This window comes from Calonectris borealis, chromosome 5, assembly GCF_964195595.1.
Source record: "Calonectris borealis chromosome 5, bCalBor7.hap1.2, whole genome shotgun sequence".
In the NCBI taxonomy this organism is placed as follows: Eukaryota; Metazoa; Chordata; class Aves; order Procellariiformes; family Procellariidae; genus Calonectris; species Calonectris borealis.
Window position 1 is genome coordinate 41553028 of NC_134316.1, and position 25771 is coordinate 41578798.

A 25771-nucleotide genomic window follows, 5' to 3' on the forward strand; every position below is an offset into this window, starting at 1 on the left:
ATTTGGTTTGGCCGTAAGCCTGAAAATTATTTTTGCACTGGAAACAACAAGCCCAGAAGGTTGGCACTGTTTTATGCCAGGAAGAGTGAATCATAGGATAATTCAGGTTAGAAGGGACTTCAGCAGATCATCTAGTCCAACCTCCTGCTCAAAGCAGATATCTTGCAGATAAAATATTTCAAGCAATGTAAAAACATAGCCAAAAGAGGCAGATACGTGAAATATGATTATGACATAGTATGTCTTAGGTTTTTGTTTGTTTGTGGGTTGGGGTTTTTGAGGTTTGTTGTTGTTTTTTAAGGAATATTATCCACAGTTAACATTTCTTCTAAAGTTTTAATTCCTGGAACGTTCTGGTTACACTTCTTCTAGATGCCCGCGGTCTTCTGATGATGAACAAAAACATCCAGTATTGTGTTTATTCTGTGGGGCTATGTTGTGTTCCCAGAATACTTGCTGTCAGGAACTGGTGAATGGGGAGGAGTTGGGAGCCTGTACTTCTCATGCTCTTCAATGTGGAGCTGGAGTCTGTATGTTTCTCAAGTAAGTAGCTACCAGAATTTAATGCGTTAAAGAGTAAAGGGAAATATTTTAAGGTCAAAATTCACAACATTGTCAAAGCACTTGATTCTTTTTCTCTGAGATGAAGAAACATTGCTTTGACCTAAAATATAGCTTACCAAAAAGTTAAGAACCTGCTGGGAGTTGTCTTGTATTTTAAATGTAGCTATTTTTTCCTTAAGAATCAGGGAATGCAAAGTTGTCCTCATTGAAGGTAAAACCAGGGGCTGCTTATATCCTGCTCCCTACTTGGATGAGTATGGAGAAACAGATCCAGGTCTGAAGTAAGTAAATGTCTGACTGACTTTCTTTCTACATTCCCATTTTGGTATCTCTTTCTTTCTGATACCCACTAGAGAACATATTCTTCCTGCTAGCATGTACGGCACTGTAATATGTATCTTGGCCTGATGAACTTGTTTAACTTCAAATTCCCGATGGCAGTTTCCAGTCATGAATGGGTTGTTCATAATGGGAAAACACACTTTTTTGGTACTGTTAAAACTTTCTTACTTTTCTCAGGAATACTTTGTATGCTTTTCATCAGAAATGTGCAACAACTGCCATTGCTGAAATGCCATCTTGGAAATGGCAGTCATTGCTTGTCGCATGTAGAATTTTTTTCATTTCCAGTAGACTTGTTGGAATTGGTGTTCATACAAGTATTTAATATTTTCTGGCTATTGTTAAGAGTGTTAATGCTAGAATATTAATGGAACAGTTTGTCAGTTGCTATTCTGATATGCTTAATGGGTATTCTCTTTTTTTCTTCTATGAAGAAGAGGCAATCCTCTGCACTTATGTCGGGAGCGTTACAGGAAGCTCCATCTGCTATGGCAGCAGCACTGCATCATAGAGGAGATTGCCAGGAGCCAAGAAACGAATCAGATCTTCTTTGGATTCAACTGGCAACTGCTCTGAGTCTCTTGATTTTTAGTGAAAACTCTTACTTTTAGCAGTGCTTTGGAAAAGGAAAGGAGGGTGGCAGTAAATAATCTACTGTCAAATGGATTCTGTAGTTCAGACACAATTGATGGATTCTCTAAGTTGGATGTATTACTGATACATTGAAACAGAATTTCATGTCATATGTTTTGCTCTTTTTTTTTTCTCCAAAAAGGAAAACCACATAATATAATTATTACTGAACATTCAGGTCCAGAAATATTTCCACTTTTTTGAGAAGTTGTAATTGTTTCACATGTTTTTGACGAGGACAGCTTCCCAAATGCTGTGCTTCAGGGCATATACCATATTCCTGTCTCTTCCATGCCTTGAGAATGTACCTAAATGGTGTTGCTATGGAAAAGCCTCCTTTATTTTCTTCCTGGGTTCTTTTCCCAAGCTTAGTGAAGCTTTTAAATAAGTCAAGATCTGTGGCATAATATTGGAGTGCAAGTGGTGCCAGGCCTTTAGTAATCTGTAGCAAGAGGTACAGCAAACATTAAGTTGTACAGAAAAAGCCTGCGTTCAGCTATATCCTGGGATTTAATGAAGAGTTTTCATTAATGACCTCTTTAAAGGAGAAGTGTGGGATGGAAGTGCATGGGGGAATTACCATCTTGCTTGTTGCATCAAAAAATAAAGTCCGTGCTTTTTTGCATTGCCAGAACTGCACTTTATCTAATGAATTTGTCCTCTGTTAACATTGTATATCCTAAGAGGCCTAGGGTTACACCATTTGGCTAGATTGTGGTAAGTTTTACTTCTTTTACAGTTTGTCTTCTGAGATTTTCCCTGAGAACCAAACGTGAAAATACTGTTAGGTAGTTGTAGTGTAGCTCTGCAAGTTATACAAGAGCCAGAGACTTCAGTGAAGTACAAGACCTTCAAAGCTATCACTGGATTAAAATCAAGGCCCAAAGGCAGCAAGTTTTAGAATCAGAAGTAAGTTTGTCCATATTTGAGGAATTTTCAACTCTTCATCCTCTGTCACTATTGTTTGGAGCCGTGCCTGCATAAATGAAATGGTGTGTTTTGGGGGGCATGTTCAGTGGTTCAGTGCCAGTTAGAGCAGAAAAGGGAAAAAAAGGTGGCCAAGTCTGTCTCTTTGCCCTCCAGCAGTTAATAGCACATTGTGATTTGAACTCTCTCTCAATGATACGTGATTGTGCTTCAGTTCTAAATGTTTTTTTTTTTCTGTTTTCTGAATTTCAACCATAATATACATGAGAGAATTTGTAATGTGATGGGTAAAAATGCTTTCCCAGGAAATCACATTTCTGTGTGAAAGTTTGCAGTTGTCAATTTACTCTAAATTTCCCCACCCCTTTGCTATTTGGATTATTTTCTGTCATTTTAATAAGGCTTGCAAGGGGAGGTTTTCAAATTAATGTCTGAGAGCGTGTTTTTGTATGATTTATTTTTGTGGGTTTTTTTTCTGTATGAGAGGTATAGAATCACAAATAATGATTTAGATTTAAATATCATTGTTCTCCTAGTTTTTTAAAGTTTTTAGAGTACGTATGAGTGCACTGAACAGCACCATAACTCATCTAAAAATGGAGTACCAATGAACTCAAATATTGTTCTGATTTCAAATACTTTTTTTATAACTTCTGCTATAATCCTTCCCTGGTGATATAAATAGTTGGCTTTGGTATATTTTTCAGGTATTCTGTTTCTTGCAATTAAGACCACTCTCCTTATTTTGATTCTTTCAGATTTTAAACCTGAATATGAAACTCTCTTTAAAGACAAACATTAATTCTGTTTGTCTTCTCTAAAATGTATTTGAAATGCATACTGAATTTAGAAGAACAGTTGTCATGAAAACTTGCATGCGCCAGGAAACTGGTGATTTCTAAGGTCATCAAAACACTTCTTACCAACAAAAATATTGGATTAAGACTAGCAAAGGTATGCCTCATTGATACCAAAACTGTATTCATTTACAGTTTCCCTCTGATATTTACCTATCCATTTATCAAAAACTTTCAGTTACCTTGCACTTCACTAATACAAAAATTCCGTTATCAAATATGCAGTGAGATCACTTTATTTTGTTTTCTGTCTGAACTGTAGTATATAAGGACAGGAGCTGGTCTGAGCAGGTGAGCTCGTGTTTAAAGCTCTAGAAATCTCTTTGTAGCTGAAGAAGTGGGAGAGGAAAGTTGCATCTTTCTGTACGTTTGCACCTACTAATTTAGCAAATGGGCTCCCATATCGTTCACTGACTAGCGTGGTCATCTTTCATTTCATAAATTACTATGCAGTTTTGTTCACTGTGAGTATAACCTGTATTTAGTGATCGCAAGACGCTTATGCCACTGATTTCTGTTCCATCCAAGCTGACAGAAGAAGTTATTTGATAATGCACATATTGGTATCTTTAATTGCAAAAATGTAAATTTGAAACTTGTATAATGTTCTTGTGCTTTTGAAATATAATATCTTGTATATGTATATTTAAAAAAAGGAAATAAAGTAACTTCTCATAGATTATTCAATTTTTATTTGGAGGCGGTTTGACACTTCACAGTTCATTTTACAAGAGCATTATAGCAGTGTCTGTCAGTATGGAAAAGCGGAAGAGTTAGTAAATGGTTGGTAAACAATACTGGTTATCCCTGTAGTCCATATCACCTTTGTACCAATTAGCAATGGTGGCACACTTTTTCTTATTTAAAGAAATATTCCACTTGAAACTTGTCCTAGTATTTTACAGATGCAAATTCCTGCAGTGCCTACCTCAATTTGTAAAAGAAGTCTTAAGTACGGAATTTAATATTTAGATGTCCTTAAACTGATTTGTTGAGTGATTCTGGTTTTGTATCTTCTCAAAGAAGAACTGGCTGTACTGTCTGTCAGATACCTAACCTCTAGAAAGGGAAAATTTGTGGTGTTGGTCTAATGTGCTGCGTGATACATATTAAAAAAAAAAAATAGTGTTTTATTACAGAGCTAAGCAAACAGCCAAGAAATCTTTTACATAGAAACAGCCAGTACTTCTTGCCCCTTTTTATATTACAAGCTGCTGGCTGTCATCACTTTTTTGCTGCTTTATTGTAGCTTCGGGCACCATTAAGCTTGCAGAGTTTGGGTGTTAGTGGTGTTGCTCTCTATGCTTATTCTTAGTAAAGCAAATGTTTTTTTAAGAACCAATTCCTGAAAAGGTAAAAAGGTAAAGGTAGGTAGATTAAAGTCTACTAGCAAAAATGTTCTGAAGAATATTAGAACAAGAAGCCCATTCATTAGCCCACTAGTAAGAATCTCAAGGTGCAACGTACAAATGTACAAAATTATATAGAGGAGGATTTTGGCCATCATATGCTTTGCTTTATGGTTGAAATCCACTTTATTTTCTAGACAATATTCTTGAATAATCTCCATTGTAAACTAGTCAGATTCACGATACAACATCTAAGTTTGTTACTTAAATTCTTTTAACCTATTACTTGACAAAATCTTCAAAGATGCTTTCTTCAAAAAGAAAGTTGTTTCATTTCCGTCGCACAATCTCTTTTATTTGTTTTTATCTGTTTTGCAGGTAGGCTAAATTTGGGGCTTGATACAGAAAACAAATGGATAATAATGAAAATCCACTCCTATAGTCTCTCAAACCCAGTTATTTCTAATCCTAACTACATTTCTCTAAATGTACATTCAGTATGGTCGAAAGCATACATGAATGAGAAGCTGTGTAAAGGAAATGTGCATTGAAGGAGGGCGAGCTGAAATTCAAAGGGATTATACACATTATTCCGTGTAATGGTGAGTAAGAGGAGACCAGGTATAAAGTTAAACATGAAACATTAAAACTGACCTGAGTTTTCTTTTTATTTCTGTGTGACTATTGTTTGTGAGATCAGTGTCAAAAAAAGTATAGTTTATGCCATTTAATTACAGATTGTCAACTTAGAGTCCATCAGATTGGATTTTAGGAGGCTTCTAGGCTTCATGCTTGAGTGAATGAGCCCCAACAAAATGTTGTGAAGCAGGTAGTGGGGACTGTGGATTTCATGATCATTTCAAGACCTTCAAGTCTTTTTCAGCAGACTGCAGAACCTCATGTCTCCTTCCTCTTAATAGTGCCTGAAATGTAATATTAGCCTCCTTGGGTACAAGTACTGAGATACAGTCTAGTGCTTGGAGAGGTCATCCCAGTGTACCAGAGTTTCTGCTTGAAGGTTATCCTGAACATACCATGGCAGCCTGAGGAATAAGCCCCTATAGATGATAAAAAGCCTCCAATCTTCTTTCATCCCATTTTTCTTTCTGTGCGTCATGCTGACCTTTACTAAAAATGGCAAAACCAACGTGTCTCAATTTCATGATACTGCAGATGATCGAGAAATACTTATTTTCCCAATTCAGACTTATACTGAACTTCACTGAGCAATTCGATTTACATACTCCAGGCAATCTGCCTCAGTTAATTGACATACAGGAGCAGGACAAGTTCATCCATTTAAGTGATGGTCTCCTCATAAATAAGGACTCCACCTGTGTTCCATGAGCTTCACACCTTTATGGTTCTTTGCTAAACTACAGAGAACTGCATGCAGAGCCTGAAGTGCTCCCATAGTGGGGAAAGCGATACAAAGCACATGTGTACCAAATGATCTGTAAGATTTTAAACGTTGTGTTGTAGAGAACTGTATGATTATACGCAATTAAAAAAAAAATCAGTTTGCAGAAGGGAGATTTCAAGCTTCTAAGGAAATGTGCTGTGTTCATTTTTTTAATATAAATGAAACTCTAAATGTGCTGTATTTGTATATTTCTTATTAATTATTTTTTCTTTATGATCAATGTAGAGCAAGTGTTTTCAGTGGTAATCAGAAACCTTTAAAGGAAGAGCATCGTAATTGCAATTTTTACAGGAAAAAGGCACTGTCACGGTGCCTTCACCAGAAACTGAACGTTAAAATGTTTCAGGTTTTTTTTATTAAGAACTTCATAAAGAAGACAGTTTTATGCATAGGTGAGTTCCTTACTCTGGAAGTTGCTGTTGCACAAATGTATTGTTATTAATTCTGACTGGATTAAGCCTTAGTAACATGTAAGAAGTGTCCCCCAAATCGTATTTATTTCTGTATCTGAGCAGATGCTCCGGATTAAAGGCTTGGCTTGCTAATGCCATCTTTGCCTTTATAAATTACGGAGAATTAAAGACGGAGTCTGTGCTGCTACCTGAGCTTGGTTTCCTGATCCAGTGGCTGTACTGTAAAATCCTCCAGGAAACCCAAACTGTTGTGACAGGCGCTGTAAAGCAAGCGAGCTGTGTAGGGTGCACTTCCACTGGCTGAGGAAACTAATACATAGAAAGCAAAGAAGAAAGCATTTATTTAAAAAAGTAAGTTTTATCCTGATTACTGTGAAGTGAGCTGTCATCTTTTTGTAATGTATCTACATCCATGGGGGACTCTGAATCCTATACAGGATAGAAATGAACAATCTGATGACTAAGTAATTACTGGTAATAGTCAAGACGACGACTGTTCCCTGTGAAATGTATGCTGATACACAGTTAATTTCACAAGTGATCACATCGCTAGCCACTGCTGCAGTTTTTGGCAGTTGGCTGAGAGACAAAGGTTAACTTGCCAAATATTAACTAGTTTTTTATGGTAAAATGTGTTCTCTTCATATGAAAGTAAATGAGCTGTGGGGGGCCAGGGACAATGTGTAGGCAGCCAGTTATACCTCTGCTCTTCACGCTAATGTCTTACAGCAACTACTGCACGAAACTTCTGTGTCTTCACAGAGACGCTCAGGCTGGACGATCGTTTCAGTTCACCCTTCTGTCCAAATCTATTTTTCAGAGCAGATTCTTGACAAATCCATCATACAGGGACCTTGACTAGAGAGTTACCGAAAGAGTAAGCTCACAGGTCTTATAATTCTGCAAGCTAAATAGTTGACCTAGAGAGATTTTTAAATGGTGCAAAATGTCAGGTTTCATCTGCTTCTATGGTTAAATGCGTTTTGCCATTAGGAAGTATTTCCTGAAACACAGGGAAATGTTTCCTTCTTTTTTTAAAAAAAAAAACAAACTCTTATTTCCTGTTTTACAACCATTTTTATAATGCTAAACCATTCCTCACTTTTTTATTTTTTAAAGCATTTTATTTTTTAAAATTTGCATATTAGTCCTCTTGATTCAATTTTTCCTAATGAAACAAATTTACAGAAATATTTTCTGTTTTTCTCTGAGTTACTTCTAGTTATCTTACACCTTTTGGTTATTAAGCAATCTAGAACTGTTTTTCCAAATGTAGATGGACTAAAATTGTGTTGAGGAAGTGATTGCTGTTGATGGACACATGTGGCACTTCACATACTCATCTGAAAAAAAAAAATTGCATTTTTTTTTAAATCATACTCTGTTGCAAAGTCTGATTAATTTGCAGTACGTGACTCTTTCTCTGTGATCTCTCAAGGTGCTACAACTTTCTGTGTTCATTCTTTTCCGGTATGTATCAGCTAATTTTAGTGCTGCTGGTAAGGCTCGGGACGCTGCTGTGCTCAGTGTTCTGCAGCACTGCCACCACAACTGACTGCGATGCAGAAGTAATATGCTGGGCTCTCAGAAATGGTTCAAGGAATTATGCACCAGTTAAGTTTAATTCCACACTGGACAAGGTGATTGAAATGAAGAATAGAAGTAGACACGTAGGTAAATGCAGTGCAAAGGGAAGAGTTAACATGGAAGTCTCAGCATACAAATCTAATTCTTTGAAGGAGTTAATGAATATGATGAAGATGTTGAGCCAGTCAGTAATAATGTAGATTTTAAAAAAATTTCAATAGTGTCTTCCAACTAACTCATAGAATCAGAAGAAGCTTCATGAGATAAAAAGGAAGATCCAGTTCAGCAACGAAGAGTAAATGGTGTATTTTCACAATGGAAGAAGCTTAACAACTGACATCCACAGAAATCTGCATGTTTTTTTCAGCCTTTTCAAAAATGCTCTGAAAAAGGGAATTATGAAGTGGCAAATTGTGCCAATGATACAAAGATATTCTGTAAAAAACCTTATTTTGAATGTTTTCAGGAGGCTATTAGGAAACTTAGTGGCTGGATAATAACAGAAGATTCAGTTTTGGTAAATGAAAACTAACGTAGCTATGCAAAAACTAACATCTTGCAATAGAATAGCATAGACTATTTCAGTTGGAAGGGATCCACAACGATCACCTAGTCCAACTGCCTGACCACTTCAGGGCTGACCAAAAGTTAAAGCATGTTATTAAGGGCGTTGTCCAAATGCCTCTTAAACACTGACGGGCTTGGGGCATCGACCACCTCTCTAGGAAGCCTGTTCCAGTGTTTGACCACCCTCTCGGTAAAGAAATGCCTCCTAATGTCCAGTCTAACCCTCCCCTGGCGCAGCTTTGAGCCATTCCCAACGTCCTATCACTGGATCCCAGGGAGAAGAGACCAGCACCTCCCTCTCCCCTTCCCCTCCTCAGGGAGCTGTAGAGAGCCATGAGGTTGCCCCTCAGCCTCCTTTTCTCCAAACTAGACAAGCCCAAAGTCCTAGCCGCTCCTCCTGCCTTCCAGCCCTTTCACCAGCTTTGTTGCCCTCCTCTGAACATGCTCAAGGACCTTCACATCCTTCTTAAATGGTGGGGCCCAGAACTGCACACAGAATTCAAGGTGAGGCCGCACCAATGCTGAGTACAGCGGGATAATCCCCTCTTTTGACCGGCTGGTTATGCTGTTTGATGCACCCCAGATGCGGTTTGCCCTCTGGGCTGCCAGGGCACACTGCTGACTTGTATTGAGCCGGCTGTCGACCAGCACCCCCAGATATATTCATATCAAGAATTTTCTTAGTATTTTTATAGATAGTTCTGTGAAAATGTTATCTCAATGCTCAGAAACAGTCAAAAGGGCAAGAAATGATAAGAATTCTTAGGAAGAGGACAGAAGACCTATTTAGTTCATGATATCTTCAGCTCTATAGTGTTGTTCATTTAAAAGTAATAACTGGAGAAGAGGGATGAAAATTATCAAAGGTGTGAAACAACTTCCATAGAAGAAAAGGTTAAATAGCAACTTCTTCAACGTGGAAAGATAGGACCAAGAGAGATTAAAATAGAGGATTGTAAATTCGGGAATGACCATCAGCTACATCTTACAGCAAGAATTAGGGGATACCTGATTAAGTTGTCAGGGAGTCAACAGAGAAGCAGTTTTTCAAACAATGCAGAATTGAATTGTGAGAAATTAAAATCTGAAGCTCATTGTCATAAGTGTTTTGGATATCAAAAACGTGAATGGCTTTAAAAAAAATACTATGCAAATTCATAGAAAAAAAATGTCCACTGAGATTTATTAAAACACAGTGATACAAACACCCTCTTTGTCATACCAAGTCCCAAACTGCTGTTTCCTGGGAGTTCGGAGGCTTTGTCAGGGAAAGAACCATTTCTAATGGTCTTGCCTCTTATGTGCCTTTTGCAAAACATCTGCTACAGGCTACTATGGCACAGACCCCATCTGTCCATTTTTTTTTAACATACTTAACTGTAGCCTAAAATTTTAAGCAGTGAAGCAATTGCATTTGAAATTATGATCATGCATATCGCCTGCCTGAATTACAGTACAGATTTTTACATCACACACTTTATTTACAATATGTTCTTATAGTATAATTCTTGCTTATTCTAGTGTTGTAGAAAACAACATTGTTTAGACAGGTAAAGAAATTTTCTTTTCCTTTCGCACAGTTTCAAAAGCAGGAATAGTTCTGCTCTGAATATCCCAGTGGTACAACTTCTGTTACTCGATTATACACAAAGAATGCACAAGCTGTCCAAAGTTATATTCAAACAATGTATTATTCACAACAATAACAAGTGAAATACTTTATTTGGTCTTTTATCCTCTATTCTGTATCGGTATGTTTTTCCCGCTTACTATTAATGATGAATTACAGTCATAGGGCATCCTGTAACTACAAGTGTCTCGGGTGTAGAAGCCTTTCACTCCATGCATTCACAAAGTTCCTGAGCGCTGTTCCAAGAACGTGGTGGGAGATCTGTCAGTCTACCTTTGCCTTCATTGGTTCCAAATAATCCCTTATCTTCCAGCCCCTGGATCTATGTAAGTACTTTTGAAATTAGGAGCTTTTAAACATCGAGGATCATCAGTATTTGTTTTATGGGAAGTATTTGCTTGTTTTTAAACTTGTGCTATCACATGCTACTTGGAATTTTAAATATCCCGGCATGAGCTGTCAATAAGTTTTCTTCAGCAGAGAACTCCTTTCAGCAGTACCCATTGACTTTCAGGGAGGTATGGCAGCTGGCTTTCTCTAAACTATGGAGGGGGAAAAATGAAGAGATACTTCAGAGTATTTTGGGGAAAAAAAGTTAAATATGTTATGCTAACTTTCATTGCCTTCAACTCAATTTCACCTAGCTAGTAGGTTCTTTTAGAAGGGCTGCAATATATGTATAATTGGGCTAAAATTTCCCCTATCCAAACTTGGACTAACAGAGTTTTCATTTCACAGTTTTTGTCTTTTTTTAAAGAATCTTTTTATCCAGTGTAATAATTTCTTTTGGGATTTCCCTGCTGCTGGAATTTCTATAGATGTAATGACAGTAATGACAAACTTTGTTGGTACACAGTAGACCAATCTGTATGTTAGTAGACCTATGATGTAGACCCATCCTATCTGGAACATTTGCTCGTGCATAATGATTATTCTGACATATTCAGACCATGACAGAAGCATGTAAGCAAGGGAGAGAAAGTGGGGAAAACTCTAAAAGTTTGTTTTGTGTGGTGTTGAAAATCAGGGATTTCAGAAGAATGAGTAAAAATATATCCAGCCAGAGAATTATCAGCATTTTTGGAGCTTTCACCAGTCCAAGGTTTGTTCAATTGTCTTATTAGTTTTCCTACTTTTTTTTCCCCCACCAGTGAAAAATCTGGTAAGACTGTAATATGTCAAAGCTACACTTGTGATGTCATTTCTTTGAAGACATGCCTAGCTAGCTGTGGGGATAGGTTTTGTTGTAACATTGGTTTTGCCACAGTTTGTGTTTTGAACGTCAATGTTGGGGTCGTTCATGCCTGAGACAGTGGAGATCTGATTGGCTTTGCCGAGGTTCTTAATGATATTGATGTTGTATTTGGCAGTTTCCACAAAGCTGTTTTCTAGTAACCAGCCATCTGATTCGCCCTCCAGATCTCCTAGCAGAAGGACATTCTTCATTGCTGTTTGTAGGTACCGGACACCAATAAGTACAGAGAGCTGTAAGGAACAGTTAGTGGTTAAACAGAGAGTTTAAATTACAGCCTCAATCCTACCACTAAGTCAGCTTTCTGACTTGTGTATTTACAGGCCTAATAATTAATATTGAGTAAAGCAGACAAATTCTTTATCCCAGCAATATATCTAACCACTCTCCCAATTAATTACATTTTTTAGAAAGAAAAATACCAGGGAGAGATTGATTGATTCTTTCTCCATTCTTCAGGTTAGCATTCCCACTTGCATGTTATTAGCACACAAATACCCAGAATTACTTGGGAGCACTGCAGCCTCAGAGACTACAACTAATTGATGTAGAATGGATGATCAATTAATGGAACCATCAGTCACTGGGTAAAAAAAAAATGTAAATTGTAGCCTGTTAATTTCTGTGGATTTTTTTTCCACTGACCTTGATTAAATCGGTATTTCCTCCAAGGAGTTTAATTATTCATATGTGTAAGCCATATGTGTCCTACATGCTAATGCGTTAAAATCAAGAAGGATGGCCTATAGTAGAGGCTCAAGTATAAGTTTAGGAAAAAGCCCCACTTCCATAGTTCTGCTGGCATCGAGGTCAGCGTGCCCAGCTTGTCAACATTTAAGGGAGCACAGAGGGCGGCTCACAGCTTTTTCACGTGCTGCCAACGGCCTGTTGTTTCTGGCACCAGCACCCCCTCTAGCACTGCTTGAGGACCGTTGTGAACTATTTTAATTATAGTGCTAATATTTATGCAATAGAGCAATAATCATAAACCTAAAACTTACTAAAAAGGGAAGAAACCCATATTTTAGCCTATGCCATTGGGGGGTCCTTTACCTGCGGCTGACAACATCCAGACAACTTTCTTCACAGACGCCAGCAGAAAGACTGCATCTTTGCAGGTGTAGGTGCTTCCCTGTGATATACTTATTTTGACTGCATAATAAGCAGTCTAATGTACATCTAAAAAGGTATGCCATGTTTGCAAGTACTGTCTAGCTGGTGAAGCTATGTCATGTAAAAAGGAGGCTTTGAGATATTAATGCTTACGCTCAATCTTTACTACAAATAAAATTGACGTGTTCAGCCAAAGGCCTGCTCACATTTTGTATATTCTTTGTTGACTTAAACCACTCCTCAGACTTCTCACCTAATTTCCTTGCAGTTGTGTCACTGCACGTATCGTCCTGTACCTGATCCCACAAATGCTTCAGGGAAGGGAATATGCCATAGCCTATTGAAAAAGCTCTGTAAATATACAGAATTATATATATCATTTCTAATAGTTCTTACCTTCAATGAGATTTGCTTCTGCTCTGGGGACTTTGAGAAAGTTGTCTGTACTAAAGGAAGTCCTGCAACGTTCTTGAAGTGACTGTGGACTTTATATTAGATACTGAGGCACTTCTCGTATGCTACACCGTAGTTGTTTCCCACCCTGGAGAGCAGGAAGTCTCTGATTAATCTGACACAGACCGTTTTTATGAGACTTACCTCAAACAACCAAATAAACAACGCTGCAATACCAATGGATCTCATAATAGCTGTATAGTAATCCAGCAGGGCCTCTCTGCACCCCTTCACCCAGATATTGAGCTCCTCTGTCAGAAAATCGTAGTTGTAGTGAGCGCTGTTGTTTGTCAGCTGGTACTGGATACAGGGCCGAGGGGAGCTTGGGTTGCAGCAGCTGAAGGGTACTCCATCCACCAGGAACTTTCCATCGACGTTGCTCTTTAGACGGCTGCAAGAGGACAGAAAGTTTGGGCATTACAAATCTGGTATCAGCAGCAGATAGCGTCTGTCGTTTTTATAAAAGGATATAATGCAAGTCTGCTGCGATGTAGGCCTCTCCAATGTAACAAAAGGAGAATGGGAATCTATTTCCAACTAGACAAGTTGCTTAGTGCAGGAAAACTAAATTTTTAATTTGCTGTGTTTCTTAAGCGTGGTGTCAGCGCAGTATCTCACGTGGTTCTTGGTACTGTGCGTGCAAGATGTGGATTCAGTGTTCACGGAGATGTTGCCTTTTTAGGTATCTTTGCGCTGAAAATACTAAAGACGCTTTCTGAACTTGTTTATCTTGGTGGAACTCTAATGGACGCTATGGCTCTAGAAATCCTGTGTTTCACTACTGGATTGATTTTCAACACAAACGTTCCATAAGAGAGAACCTAATACAAGAACAACTTTGCCACAGGAACCGCTGGCATCTCATCTTTGTACCCATGTGCAGTGGCTGGTTCGGCGCATGTTTTGAGACTAATTCACAAGGGAGTTTCTACTTCTTGTAACTATACTTCTTGTAACTTTTGAAACTGTTTGTATTTATTACTAAAAATTATTCCTTTCCCTCCCCAATAAGATCAGGAGAAAAACAAGTGGGAAAAGAAGAAAGATAAAGAAATAGGAGGGAGAAAAAAATCATAGGATGGAAAGAGAGCAAGTTTCAGATTAATTAAGAGTTTCTGGAACAGTTAAATAAATCCTTGACATCCATTTTCCTTGTATTACCTGCTCTTTAGCTAGTGCGTCCTTGGGAGGACTTCTGTTTCCAAGCAGGCTCTGCAGAGAAAGAGACTTTCCAGAAATTGGAGGGTATATAAGATGTTGAGAGATGCTCTCACACTTTGGGGAAGTAGCCTGTAAGCATCTATTTATTTTCATGCTCATTGCAAAAGGCTGATCTCCTGAGACAGCCCCACAGGTGAGAACCATGGCCTGTTTTAATGAAGCCCATGCCCTTTAGCCTTTGTTAGGGAGCCAGAATACATGAAAGACAACTTGCTCTTAGATATCCAGCTTTCACCATTTGCTAACAGTAGAATTTTTAATATTTTCCGAAACTTATCCTCATTTATTAATGTTTACAAATCATATTTTCCTGTTCCACTACAGAGCATCTAAATTAAAGGGAGGGAAGTCATCACAAGAAGCTCATCAGGTGAACAGAAGAAGCAGGAAACTCTGCAGTCCAGTGTTCTTTCGGCATTTGGGGACTAAATGTATCCTTCAAAAGACACATAGTCTGCTAGGAAACTCAGTATTTGTGGCTGGGCTGGGATGGCAGAATAATTGCCTTCATTTTATGGCTGTGGGTCAGCTAAATACAACCTCTTCCTTTTTTTTTTTTTTCTTCTTTTTTTTTGGGGGGTAGTGGTGTGTGTTGTGTTGCTTAACATTCTGCCAAAAATATCTTCCTCAAAGATCTTTCCAAGTAAGTCAGGAAGTTCATCTGCCATTTCCCAGCTAGGTGTGTGTTAGGCATGAATTCCTCTCCATTTTAAAGTCTAGCTCTTCACTTTGTGGCCATCATATTCTTGGTAACGGCAACAGAATGAAACCAATGCAAAAGAACCTAAATAATCCACTCAAACCAGACTTAAGTGTGCAAGCAGTGTAACGGGCACAGGCAAAACCACTCCCTGGGAGGGAAACAAGGAAGGGAGCCAGAGAGGCACAAAATGGAAGGCTTGAATGTGGGAGGCGAAAAGAAGCCTCACAGAGGGAGGAGAGGAAGGCCGGCACGTTGGGAAAGGGGAGCTTTTACCTGGGCCAGCAAAATGCCCTGTATATTTCAGTGACATGACCCAAATATAGTACAGCATCTAAAATGGTTAAAATACAGTCTCTTAAACTAGGTCTTAAGCTTTTGTTTTGATTCCAAGCATCATTTTAATTTTTTTTTTTCTTCCTGCCACATGTTACAAAGAGGAATCTTCTTTCTACTGCCAACAACAGCAGTTTCCAGACGTGGGTTATGTCCCCCTGCCATTCTGTTTCCTCTGCTAGTGGCAAATTAAAGAATGATGTATCTTGCTACAGTTAGAAGGGAAGACCTTGGTAACAGAGCTGAGGGAGTGAGACCTTCACTGCTCTTTGTTGTTGCAATTCAAAGTTGTTGTGGTATTGTAAAGCAAAACGTGCTTTCAAGACTATAAAAAGAAGATTTTTGCCCAACCAAAGCAATGATAGGATTGTACCGCTGTGATCTGCCTCATCCTCCTACCGTTCCCATTGATTCTCTCCATTTCTTGTCACATGGTGGTGCTGGCAATGGAGATATAGAAGAGAGGGGAGGGAAGAGGATTATGAAGGAAGGTGAAAAGTTCAGTTTTGCAAAGGTTACATGCGAATTGACAGTATGTCAGTTCTCAACTGCTTTGCCTCTTAAGCTACCAACTACTAATTGACATACAGTACAAGATGAAACCAAGAAAAGTATTTGGTTCCTTCTCCATCCTTTCTGAACATTACCAGCTGGACTTTGGTTCTAACGATTTCATATCAAATGTTTCACTACCGGATTTTTGGAAATCGTAGTATAATTTGGTTAACAGCACCAACTTGGATTCTAGCAATCAAGATGGAATTATCCAACTTATATACAGTAAAAGAAATTCTGCAGTGTAATTACTTTCCTCACACATATTTCACTGGCATCTTCTGCCTACATGGGGCAAAACTTAACGGACAGTGTATTTTCAAAATAATGGCAGGGTGCAGGTGACCCTGCAGAAGAAAACAGAGTTTAGCTAAGACTCTGAGTAAAATATTACTGTTTCTGCATGTCTCACAGAAATAAAAGGCAGTATATTTTAGTTTTGTCCTCACAATAAGATACTACTCTTAAGTTCCTGTGGACCATCTTTGTTGTCATGCCACTTTTCAGTGTAGAATCAGGATTTAAAACACCTCTTGGGTTGGTTTGCTTTGTGTCACTGTTGCTTTCCAACTTCTCTCTCGAGAACACTTGTTCTAAAGCTTGCTTTATTTCCACAGCCGACTGCCTTACGCATGCTGATGCCCTTGCCCGTATTCTCCTAGGTCCTGTCCTCTGATATATTTGAAGCTCTGTATCTATGCTTTGCTATAATGACAGTTTCAAGTTGCAAAGTCTGTGAAAATAAGATCTTTGACCTCCCTTCATCTGGCTTTATTGTCACTGTTTTTTGAGTTCAACAAAGCAGAACACTGGACAAATGCCAGTCAAGCTTTTTGTGTTTGTCTTTCCCAGGAATATATAGCTCCTTCACTCTCGTCAGTGAGACTTTTTTTCAGCTTTAGAAAAATTATTACATATTAGATTGTCTACTTTTAACACATTTTTATTGTTACCTTTTCTATTGTCTCTAAGAATTACCAGTCTCTTCTTCTTGAGCATGTAACTTCACAATTGCTATGTCATGTGAAGCACCAACAAACCCCCCCCCCCAAATTTCAAGGTATTTTCTCCTTTTTTATGCTGTGGTGAGGGCAGTTTCTCACATGTGAACATATAGACTTGAACCTGGATTTGCAAAGTCTAATATCTTGAAGGAGAAAGATCTTTCAGCATTTAGGACTGACTGTGCAACGTATTGATAGTACAATCCTTTTTTCTTTCCATCATCAGCTCACTATCATTGAAATTTTGAGGTAGCTAATTGACACATTAAAAAGGAAAGATACATCTTTGCTTTGCTTAGCATCCCTAAAAAGTTAGCAAAGGCAACTTTGATTGTGCATGTAGTTAGCATATTTTGTGAGTAATGCGGTCATTCTACGTTTTTTTGATTGAGACAAAGATCCAGCAGAAATTAGTATCTACTTGGCTTTGTGAGGTGTATGCTAAAACCCCAGAATGATTAAATATAAACAGAAGGATGCTTTTTGGCTTGGTACTTCAGTATTTTTGTTTTTAGAGGGAGCATATGGTCCAGACAAAGTGTTATTCCCACCATTATCCACTAAAGGTTACTACATCAGTTAAAATACGATGGTATTTGTGAACATGCCTATGACCAAAGAAATGTTCTCTCTTCTTGAGTTAGACCCATTACCAGAGTTATTTAGAATGATCTTGAGAGAAGCCTTAGCTACAAGATGCTGTTTTAATAAGGAGGAAAAACACTGCCAGAATTTTTGGCTGATGGCAGAGAACAAGCAGTTTTGCCATATTGTCTTTAATGCCAATGCATCTCAAGATCTTTTGACACTACTGTTACTTTCTGTTCAATACAAATTCTTCTTGAATGAGGCTTTTTCCTAGAATTTTTTGTAATGACTAGTAAATACTTACTCCAGAACTTCCTTGGAAGCCATATTCAGATAACGAGCAGATACCCACTGAATTTCAAACCAGTCTCTAAAGCCATTGTTTCCACAGCATTGGAATCCAATTTGTAACATGTCCACTGTTTTCTTTAAGAAACATCGTCCAGGTATGTCTGTGTCCTTATAGAACTTTATAGCATCCCTCAATCCCAGATAGAGAGACTCTTCCAGCTCATTCCTCATGGTATAGCACATGAGAGCACCCACCAGGATGCAGAAGGTAAAACAGAAGGTACATATGATGTATGGAAGCATAACTAGTTTCCATCGAGAGAACTTGTTGGCATCCGAGCAGTCATAGCAGATTTTGCCACCCAGAAAGTTGATGATACATGCTATGACTCCTACAGAGATCAGCATGTTGGGGACAGAGTTAACGTCCCCTTTTGCCATCACTTCGTTGCGCTTCTTGATCTCTATTTTCAGAAAGAGGCCAAGACTGAAGAGAATGATCCCGCTCACTACAGAAACCCAGTTGAGGATCCATAAGATCTGAGCCAATTTGTCCCTCTTAGTTTTGGTGAATTTTACTCTGAGGACAGCCATAGTCAGATCAGCGTTAGGAAGAGAAGCGTCGGTCAAGGAAAGCTCGTAAGCCGATTAGGAGCATGTATCCAAGGCATGCAGTAGACATCTGAAGAAGAGAGAGAGAGATTACTGTCTGTTTGACTGGGTATTTATAGAGACTACAGAAAGCTTCCTGTACAGCCTCACGCACTCTGAGACCTGCCAAGGGAGTGCCCCAGTGAAATTTATTGCTTAAATTTCCTACAATACAAATCGCTTAAGAAAATAATTCTGAGGACTGACTAGAACGATTAAAAATAAGTGAACAGCAGAATGAATGAACTCTGGATTCCTATGGATTTTTGTCTTGAGAGCAATTTTCTGTGCAGATTTTCTGATATCTAGAAGTGAGCTGATCTGTTGTCTTTCCCTCCAGGAGACTCATGGTGCCCTTCCCTTCTACTCATTGCCCATATATTCTTGATGATTCTAGGAATTTATAATTCTTAGATTACTGAGTCATGGTCAGATTTGCGTTCAAAAGTTGCTAAGTAGGACAAACAAGTACATATACACAGCATAATCACATAAGCCTTTTTTCCATATGGAAAAAACATTAAAAGAGCACCACAAACACAGTATCCTATAGGTGTTTTTAGGCATTTCACTGATTATGTGCAGTAAAACATGATTTCGCTAGCAAAAAGCAGTCTTATTCCTACACTTATACTACTAAGATATGATCACTCTGGCAAAAACTGAAGGGGGAACTGACTGTGGTTATCCGCACACAAAAAATATTCAACAAATAGTTAAACTATCAATGACTTGGTTTTCTAGAAAATATTATCAACATTTTATTATCTTTTAAGTGCTATGACCTGAATATACTACTGGTGAGCAAACCATCCTCCACTGCATTTTTCCACTTGGTCTGGCGTAAAAGCACTATCATTTTTATGTGAAGTAACGTATCACCCTACAAAAAAAAGCAGAACATCTTCACACCTTAAAAAAAAAAAAAATCAGCAGTTTAAGATGCTCTATTTCTTTCTCTACCTGATTGCCTCCCTTCCTTTCTGAAAGTTCTATTAAAAACAGTTTTTGGAATAGCATGATGTATTAAATGAGGCCTATTTAATCCTTAGGGAATCACGGTTACTGTCTTAACTTCTGCTCCTGAAGCTAAAGTTGCTTGTTCTTTCCCTTTGTCCTGAGAACTGTGACAGTCACACCTTATTCCAACTCTCCTACCACCTGTAGACTGGTTTTCTTTCTGAGTCCCCCATATTCCAGTCAGAATCCTAAACTTCATTCCTGGTTGCACTTCCTGCAATAACCTTGACTTCTTCACCGCCCATTGGAACTGCTTCCATTCTCCCATCTGAAGAAGACTCTGCAGTCCCAAGGGACACCAGAGTATTTTTTTGAAGGGGAGCTATTTGAAAAATGACAGGAAGCTACTCAAGGTGTTTAGTAATTTATATCTTGTATTTTTTTTAGCTTGTTTTTGATACACCTGCTCTTATGTTATTAACAGTCCTTCAATAACTTTCCCGTGTGATCTAAGACTCTCTTGTTTTTTTCTCCAAAGATCACAATGATGGGCATAAAATATATTCAGAGAGACTCTCCCCCCCCGCCCCGATTTTCAAATCTGGTATTTCAGAGTTTCACAGCTGAAGGAGGACTTCAGTGTTTCAAGGTCTGTCGTCTTTTCCCAGCTGCTAGTGGATCTAAGAAAAGATACCATCTTTCCCAGCACTTTTAACCTGGCCTCTCTGCAACACTACCGATAACTTCTCCTTTGCACCTCTCCAGCTACATCGCAATCACAGGCAGAAAGCAGCAAATAACAACCGAGATCTAAAACCTGTTAGAGCTGGAGACAATGTGTTTTTTGTGTACGTGATGTGGATGTAGAACTATGCTGCAGTACCTCAGGATCAAACCATGAACTTTTCCCCTCCTTCAGTGCTTCCGATGCTTTGTGATTGCCTTTCCTCAACATGTGCAAGATACATGGAGCTCTCCTTCCTTTCCTCCCCACAAAACCTGCTCTCAGCATGGTCTTGTACTAATTCAGTAATTTTCATTAGAGTGATTTTATACCATACAGTTATGTATTTATATGATTATACAGTCATCTAATTCCACTAATACAATGGCATTTATAAACAGTAAAAAATAATCCTGTAAATTTGGGGAAATAGAGAAGTATAAGCAGCTTTATTCATGTATAATTGTTTTTAAGCTAGTGGGCTTCACCTGAATAAAACCGGCATCAGCTAAAACAGCATGAAAACTACCTGCAGACAAGCTGTACAGAAGTAGGGCTACACCTGCCCACTAAAGGATCCACAGCTGCAGCGAAGCTTAACATTGGGTAAGCAGATTGTTGCAGAGTACAGTTTGAAAAGGTAATGGTAGCCCAGAGTCTGTATATATATATATATATACCCCCATCTGTATATGTTGGAAGGAATCAATTCTATTTGTACAAGCAAGGAATAGGTTGTTCCATTCATATTAGGATATGGTTTAGATATCTTCATGCATTTGAATAGTAAAACATTTTAATGCCTGTGAGATCTAATTAATTCATGTTGCATTTATTTTCTTCTGCCTTTAGAGAGGAAACTAATTCCCCTCAAAACTATTCATCTCTGTGTATCTTTTGTACATTACACAGAATAGCGTGCAAAATGCACAGTATTTTTTCTTACTGGTCTTATTTCCAAAGGTGTTGAGGCCAGCAGCTCTCTGACTTTAAAAACAGGTTCCTAATTGTTAGGGCTGATTATCAGTTATGGGTGAATATTGATTGTGATCATATTGTGATAACCATATTGATATCATGATGAAATACTGATTATTGATAGACACCTCCGTACAAACAAGTCCAGAGAACAGTCATTTATAAAATGACAAGGCTTTCTTCACACTATTCTTCTATGGTGTCCTTCAGACCTCATTTAAAAGGATCATGCTCTGCTGGCACAGAATTAAGCCTCCATATGAATTCAGCCGACAGCCTGTCCGCTAAGCCTGGAGACAGTATCTTTGATTGCTTCACCAGTTAAGCAGTTCATGACTCGAACTTAAATAGCTGTGGATGGCTGCTGCAAATAGGTTTATTTGTCCCCGATACTCAGGTCTCAGAGCTCACAATAGAGAGGATCTGTTGTGAAATTTCCTAGCTGCTGATAAGCAGTTCACGTTCAATGACCAGTGTATATAAATGCATCACTCATTCTTCATTTCTATGAAATATGTGTATGTATTTGCAAAATGCCTCTAAATTGTTAGGCACACATATAGTTAGAGTGTCACTGAGAACACCTTACTTGCCAAACATCTTCTGCTTTAACATTTGAACAAAAGTTGTGAACAGGTCTACCTTTACTTAAAATTCACCTACTCAAGAGGTATTGTTGATTTTGGAAGATGTAAATTTAAGACTTTCTGTCATATTCTAACCATATAGAAATTTGAAGCTGAATTCCATAAGCAGGGATACATTCAATCTCATGTAGCTATTCTGATATAGCTCCCTCCCCCATTTCCAGATCCCTAAAGTTAAAAAAATGAAAAATTTACGTGCAAGAGCAACTCTCCTAGTAAGTCCTTGCCTCCAGTAATTCTCGTATGGTATTTCCAGCTTCCTTGGTGCAATTTTAGTATTGTTATAAGACCAGATTTCACGGAATATTCACATTCATCTAACAGAGGTACCCACGCCACAGTCCGCCAGTGGTATAAGATCTGCTATGAGCCATATGAGCCATACCGCCAGAGGAAAGGGGGAGAACAACTGGTTGGTGTAGTGCAGTGACCGCTCATTGACTGACCCTGGCTGTCACTAATATACCCGGGATTGCACAAAGGATCTTTGGGACAACTGTGCTTCTCGTGAAATTTTGAGTGCATCAAGTCTAAGACAGAAGAATAACTTACGTTCTTTCTTCCTGACAAATTAGTCTATGGGAAACACTAGGCGGAAGGTCTAGAGTTCCCAGAATATGGATATTTCTCTTGAGATGATTTTTTCCTATGCTAACAGTTTACTGAATTTATTTTAGGTAATGAGAAGACCCTCTTCCCATCATAATGAATTTTGTAAATACACCAGAACATTATTTTTCCCCTAACTGTTCAATGAAGTATTGAATATATTTATTAGCGTAAGAGGTATTGCAACATGCATACTGCCCCATAGTAATATTTTTTGAGCACCATGAAGAAATTTCTTCCAGCTGAAAGAACTGAAGTGCAGTTATGAGCTAGAAGTGTCATTGTCTTGCTCTGCAATATGTATCTTTCCTTCTCCAAATTATATTTGCCAGTGGGCTACTGTAAAACCACAAACGCTCCTAGTAGTTCAGTGCAACTAAGATCTCTATTAAAGTTCTTAGAAACACACCTCACCATTGCACATGAGCCACTCCAGAGTTATGAAGCATATACACATAGACGTTTTTTCCCCAGCTATGGGAGAGGAAGCTGGATTTTATTCTGTAAAAGAAGAAATATTTCTTTCAACAGAAGAAGCCCAATAAATGTGGAAATCTCTTCCATATTGTCGATACTGTTCTCAAGTTTCCTTGTCTAACTCACTTGAAACACAGCTTCCTTCAGCACACTGTAGCTTTTTGCTTTCAAGATGCCACTTACCTGTTCCTTCGTATTCAAATTCCCCTAAGTACATAGAACAAGACATAGCACAGCTATTTATTTGTTTATAAAATTCACTTGTTAGATGCAAATTGTCCAAAGAAATTTGGCTTGCAATTTTGTCATAAACAAACCACATCTTACCTCACCAATTTCACTAAAATCTGCCATTTTACCTAAACACACATTCCTATCTTGACTTATTGTAAAAGAAACCACTAACCTGCTTCAGAGGACTGAACAAGATCTCAAAACTGGTAACTTGCTGAGTACAGGGGAGAAAATACCTGGATCAGGCATCCTGAGGAAGAGTGAAGTACTGATTTCCTGATGTTTGTGTAGTTCTTCTGTCTTTACATTGACTCACCAATGGAGATGGAGAAAAAGACTTCAACTCTCCTGCCCGTGCTAATCTCTTCGTCTCTAATCGTAGCTAAGAGATTTATTTCAAGGTTCTTATGCCACCAGGTTAAATCCTGCAAAACAGGCCAATTAAATGAGTGTGAACTGAGATCTCACTGACAAAATGGATTTCTAGTGACTTCTCTTACCTTTTTACCCCCCAGAGATTTGGGCTAGTAAGCAACAGAGACTGTTCTTCAGTACCTGCTAATGTCTTCATTAGTTCTTAACAATAAATATGGGTCCAAGAGAGAGAAGAATGAGAATAATGAAACTTTGTGCTTCTGTGGGAAGCGAAAATCTATCTTAGGCAATCATCATTTACATTCACTACTATGTGCCTTACCTATCATTCCATATTTTGTTGCTTTGGATGGAATTGTCCGTCCTCTGTGTATTGACTGCGACTGTGTCCAAGAAAGGAATTCAAGTAACCAAGAGCAATTGGATCATCCTGTATGACTCACAGCAGATTCTGGTTTGGGAAGCTTTCCAGGTTCAAGAACAATCTAGTAGAAACCTCTGTCCTAGAGTCTTAAAAGCTTTATCCCCAGCCAGAAGCAAAAGCATCTTGTCCTCTGGCATTTCTGAGCCCAGCATGTAGCAATTTGTGGGATGGACATGGCTGGGTTGAACTGGCAACAGTAGTGGCAACAAGCTGAGCCTGCAGCAACGTGTGATCAAGTTAGTGGTGGTGTTGGTACCAGAACTGAATCACTATGCAGGATCGGGTTTTGTCTATAGGGTCCATAATACATCAGCACAGCAGCGAGAGTTCAGTGAGCAACACACGCAAGGGACCCTGCACCAGAGACTGTGATGCATGAATATTCTCAAAAGCATAAGCTGTCCTCGCCCAGCTAATGATGAGCAATAAACCGATACCATGATATTACTGTGATTCCAACTGTGTATTCTGGGAATACCCCTGCTCACCTCATTTATGGTCTCACCTTTACATGCATCAGTATTATCACACTTATTATCAGGGAAAGGTGAAAGATTAGTTATCAGTGCAACTCAGTCTATCAAAGTTTTGAGTAAAGCAGAGACTGTAATATCTAAGTACGATATTCTAAGAAGAAAAAACAACTAAGACTTGTTCACTTGCCAGAAATCATTTTATACATTACTACGTGGAAGAGGAAGGCTCGTAACTGCCAGTGTCACTCTGTGCCTCCACGGGGTGAAAAATCCCAAGGACATGTCCCCACAGGATAACGTCATACAATGAAATTCTTTCCCTTTTCAGTTTTTCTGCTACAATCAAACTCATAACTAATGTTTATGCCGAAAGCTCCATCCAGCAATGCATTGCCTGGTGCCATATAGCAAACTTACACACAGCCGCTTCCTTGACGTGTGGGGAGTCTCTGGAGCCATACAGGCTCAATGTGCCTTTTGCTGGCAACTTCAGAAAAGTTCAGAAAAATATAATTTACTGTACCTTCACCTTTTTAAAGAAAGTATCTGAAGTAGGGCTTCCAGCTTTCTATCTTGCTTAAGTGCTGATGTACAGCACATCCAGGAAACTTCAGATCAGAGCATATGTGATACATCTGGGACATGTTGGACCTACTGCATAAGGACCACACAAATGCTTGCGTATGATCAAATATACCCCAACTGCATTAAATTAGTCCTGTGCACATGGATCATTTATGCTTTGGACTTGCTGTACTCGTGCAGACCACAAGGAATATGTTAGATCTGTTCAAATGTGTACATTTGTGTACAGATAACTCTATGGCGCATATTCAACAGGTATAATGTATTCCTTGTGGACAGCACAAGTACACAGATGTATACATTTGCCTGGGATTTTTGAGCTATTGCGCTGGCTGGGATGTGATATATTAGAAATCTTGGACAAATGTCTGAAATTCTTTTCTATTGACTGAAATGATCGAACCAGATATTGAACCAGAAAAAGTTCACATGTGAAAACCCTCCACATCTGTGGAACTCCAGGCATACGTTATCCCTGAGTATTAGAAAATGTTATTGCCTCAGATACATACAAGTAGAAAAATGCACCTTCCCTGTTGTTGCTTTGCAATATAAACCTAGTACTTGTATGCATGAAAGAAAGCAAGCAGAAGATGGCAGTGCTGCTGTGTGTAGTTTTTTCTACAATGCAAAGTAAGAAGCTTTCTTTTATTTGTGTTAGAGACATTAGAGGTCACTCGCACAGCTAGTGGAAGCTCAGGAATGCATTGTAAGAAATAACTTTCATCCAATCTTAATGCAATTAGAGGTCAATGCTACCAGTATTTTTTATTCCATCTCATATTGGGAAACAGTTTCAGCTGCAAAGTTAATATTAAAAGTTGAA

At 38.5% G+C, this 25771-nt stretch overlaps 2 protein-coding genes across 11 annotated transcripts in view; one reads left to right on the forward strand and one right to left on the reverse strand.

The window, feature by feature from the left end:
• UBR1 (ubiquitin protein ligase E3 component n-recognin 1) overlaps positions 1 to 4000 on the forward strand; it is a 79101-nt gene extending 75101 nt beyond the window's left edge. For all 10 annotated transcript variants that reach the window (XR_012673933.1, XM_075152028.1, XM_075152027.1 and 7 more), the window contains 3 exons: positions 373 to 543; positions 744 to 845; positions 1341 to 4000. Coding sequence is in view for 9 of the 10 variants with exons in the window: in XM_075152028.1 (XP_075008129.1) it covers positions 373 to 543; positions 744 to 845; positions 1341 to 1482 (415 nt within the window). In the remaining variant the exon portion in view is untranslated. The remainder of the gene's footprint in view (positions 1 to 372; positions 544 to 743; positions 846 to 1340) is intronic.
• Positions 4001 to 9822: 5822 nt separating this feature from the next.
• Positions 9823 to 22875, reverse strand: LOC142083034 (photoreceptor outer segment membrane glycoprotein 2). The gene is made up of 4 exons (XM_075152050.1): positions 22789 to 22875; positions 17819 to 18487; positions 13255 to 13501; positions 9823 to 11777 (listed from the first exon to the last, which is right to left on the reverse strand). Exons 2-4 carry the CDS (start codon positions 18397 to 18399, stop codon positions 11511 to 11513), a joined length of 1095 nt encoding a protein of 364 aa, XP_075008151.1. The 5' UTR covers positions 18400 to 18487; positions 22789 to 22875; the 3' UTR covers positions 9823 to 11510.
• Positions 22876 to 25771: the final 2896 nt, after the last annotated feature.

Coding starts and splice junctions, on each gene's coding strand:
- LOC142083034 (XM_075152050.1), bottom strand. CDS start 18,399: ATGGCTGTCCTCAGAGTAAAATTCACCAAAACTAAGAGGGACAAATTG. Junction 13,502..17,818: donor GCTTCCAAGGAAGTTCTGGA/GTAAGTATTTAC, acceptor GTCCTCTTGCAG/CCGTCTAAAGAGCAACGTCG. Junction 11,778..13,254: donor TGTTTATTTGGTTGTTTGAG/GTAAGTCTCATA, acceptor TGTTCCTTACAG/CTCTCTGTACTTATTGGTGT.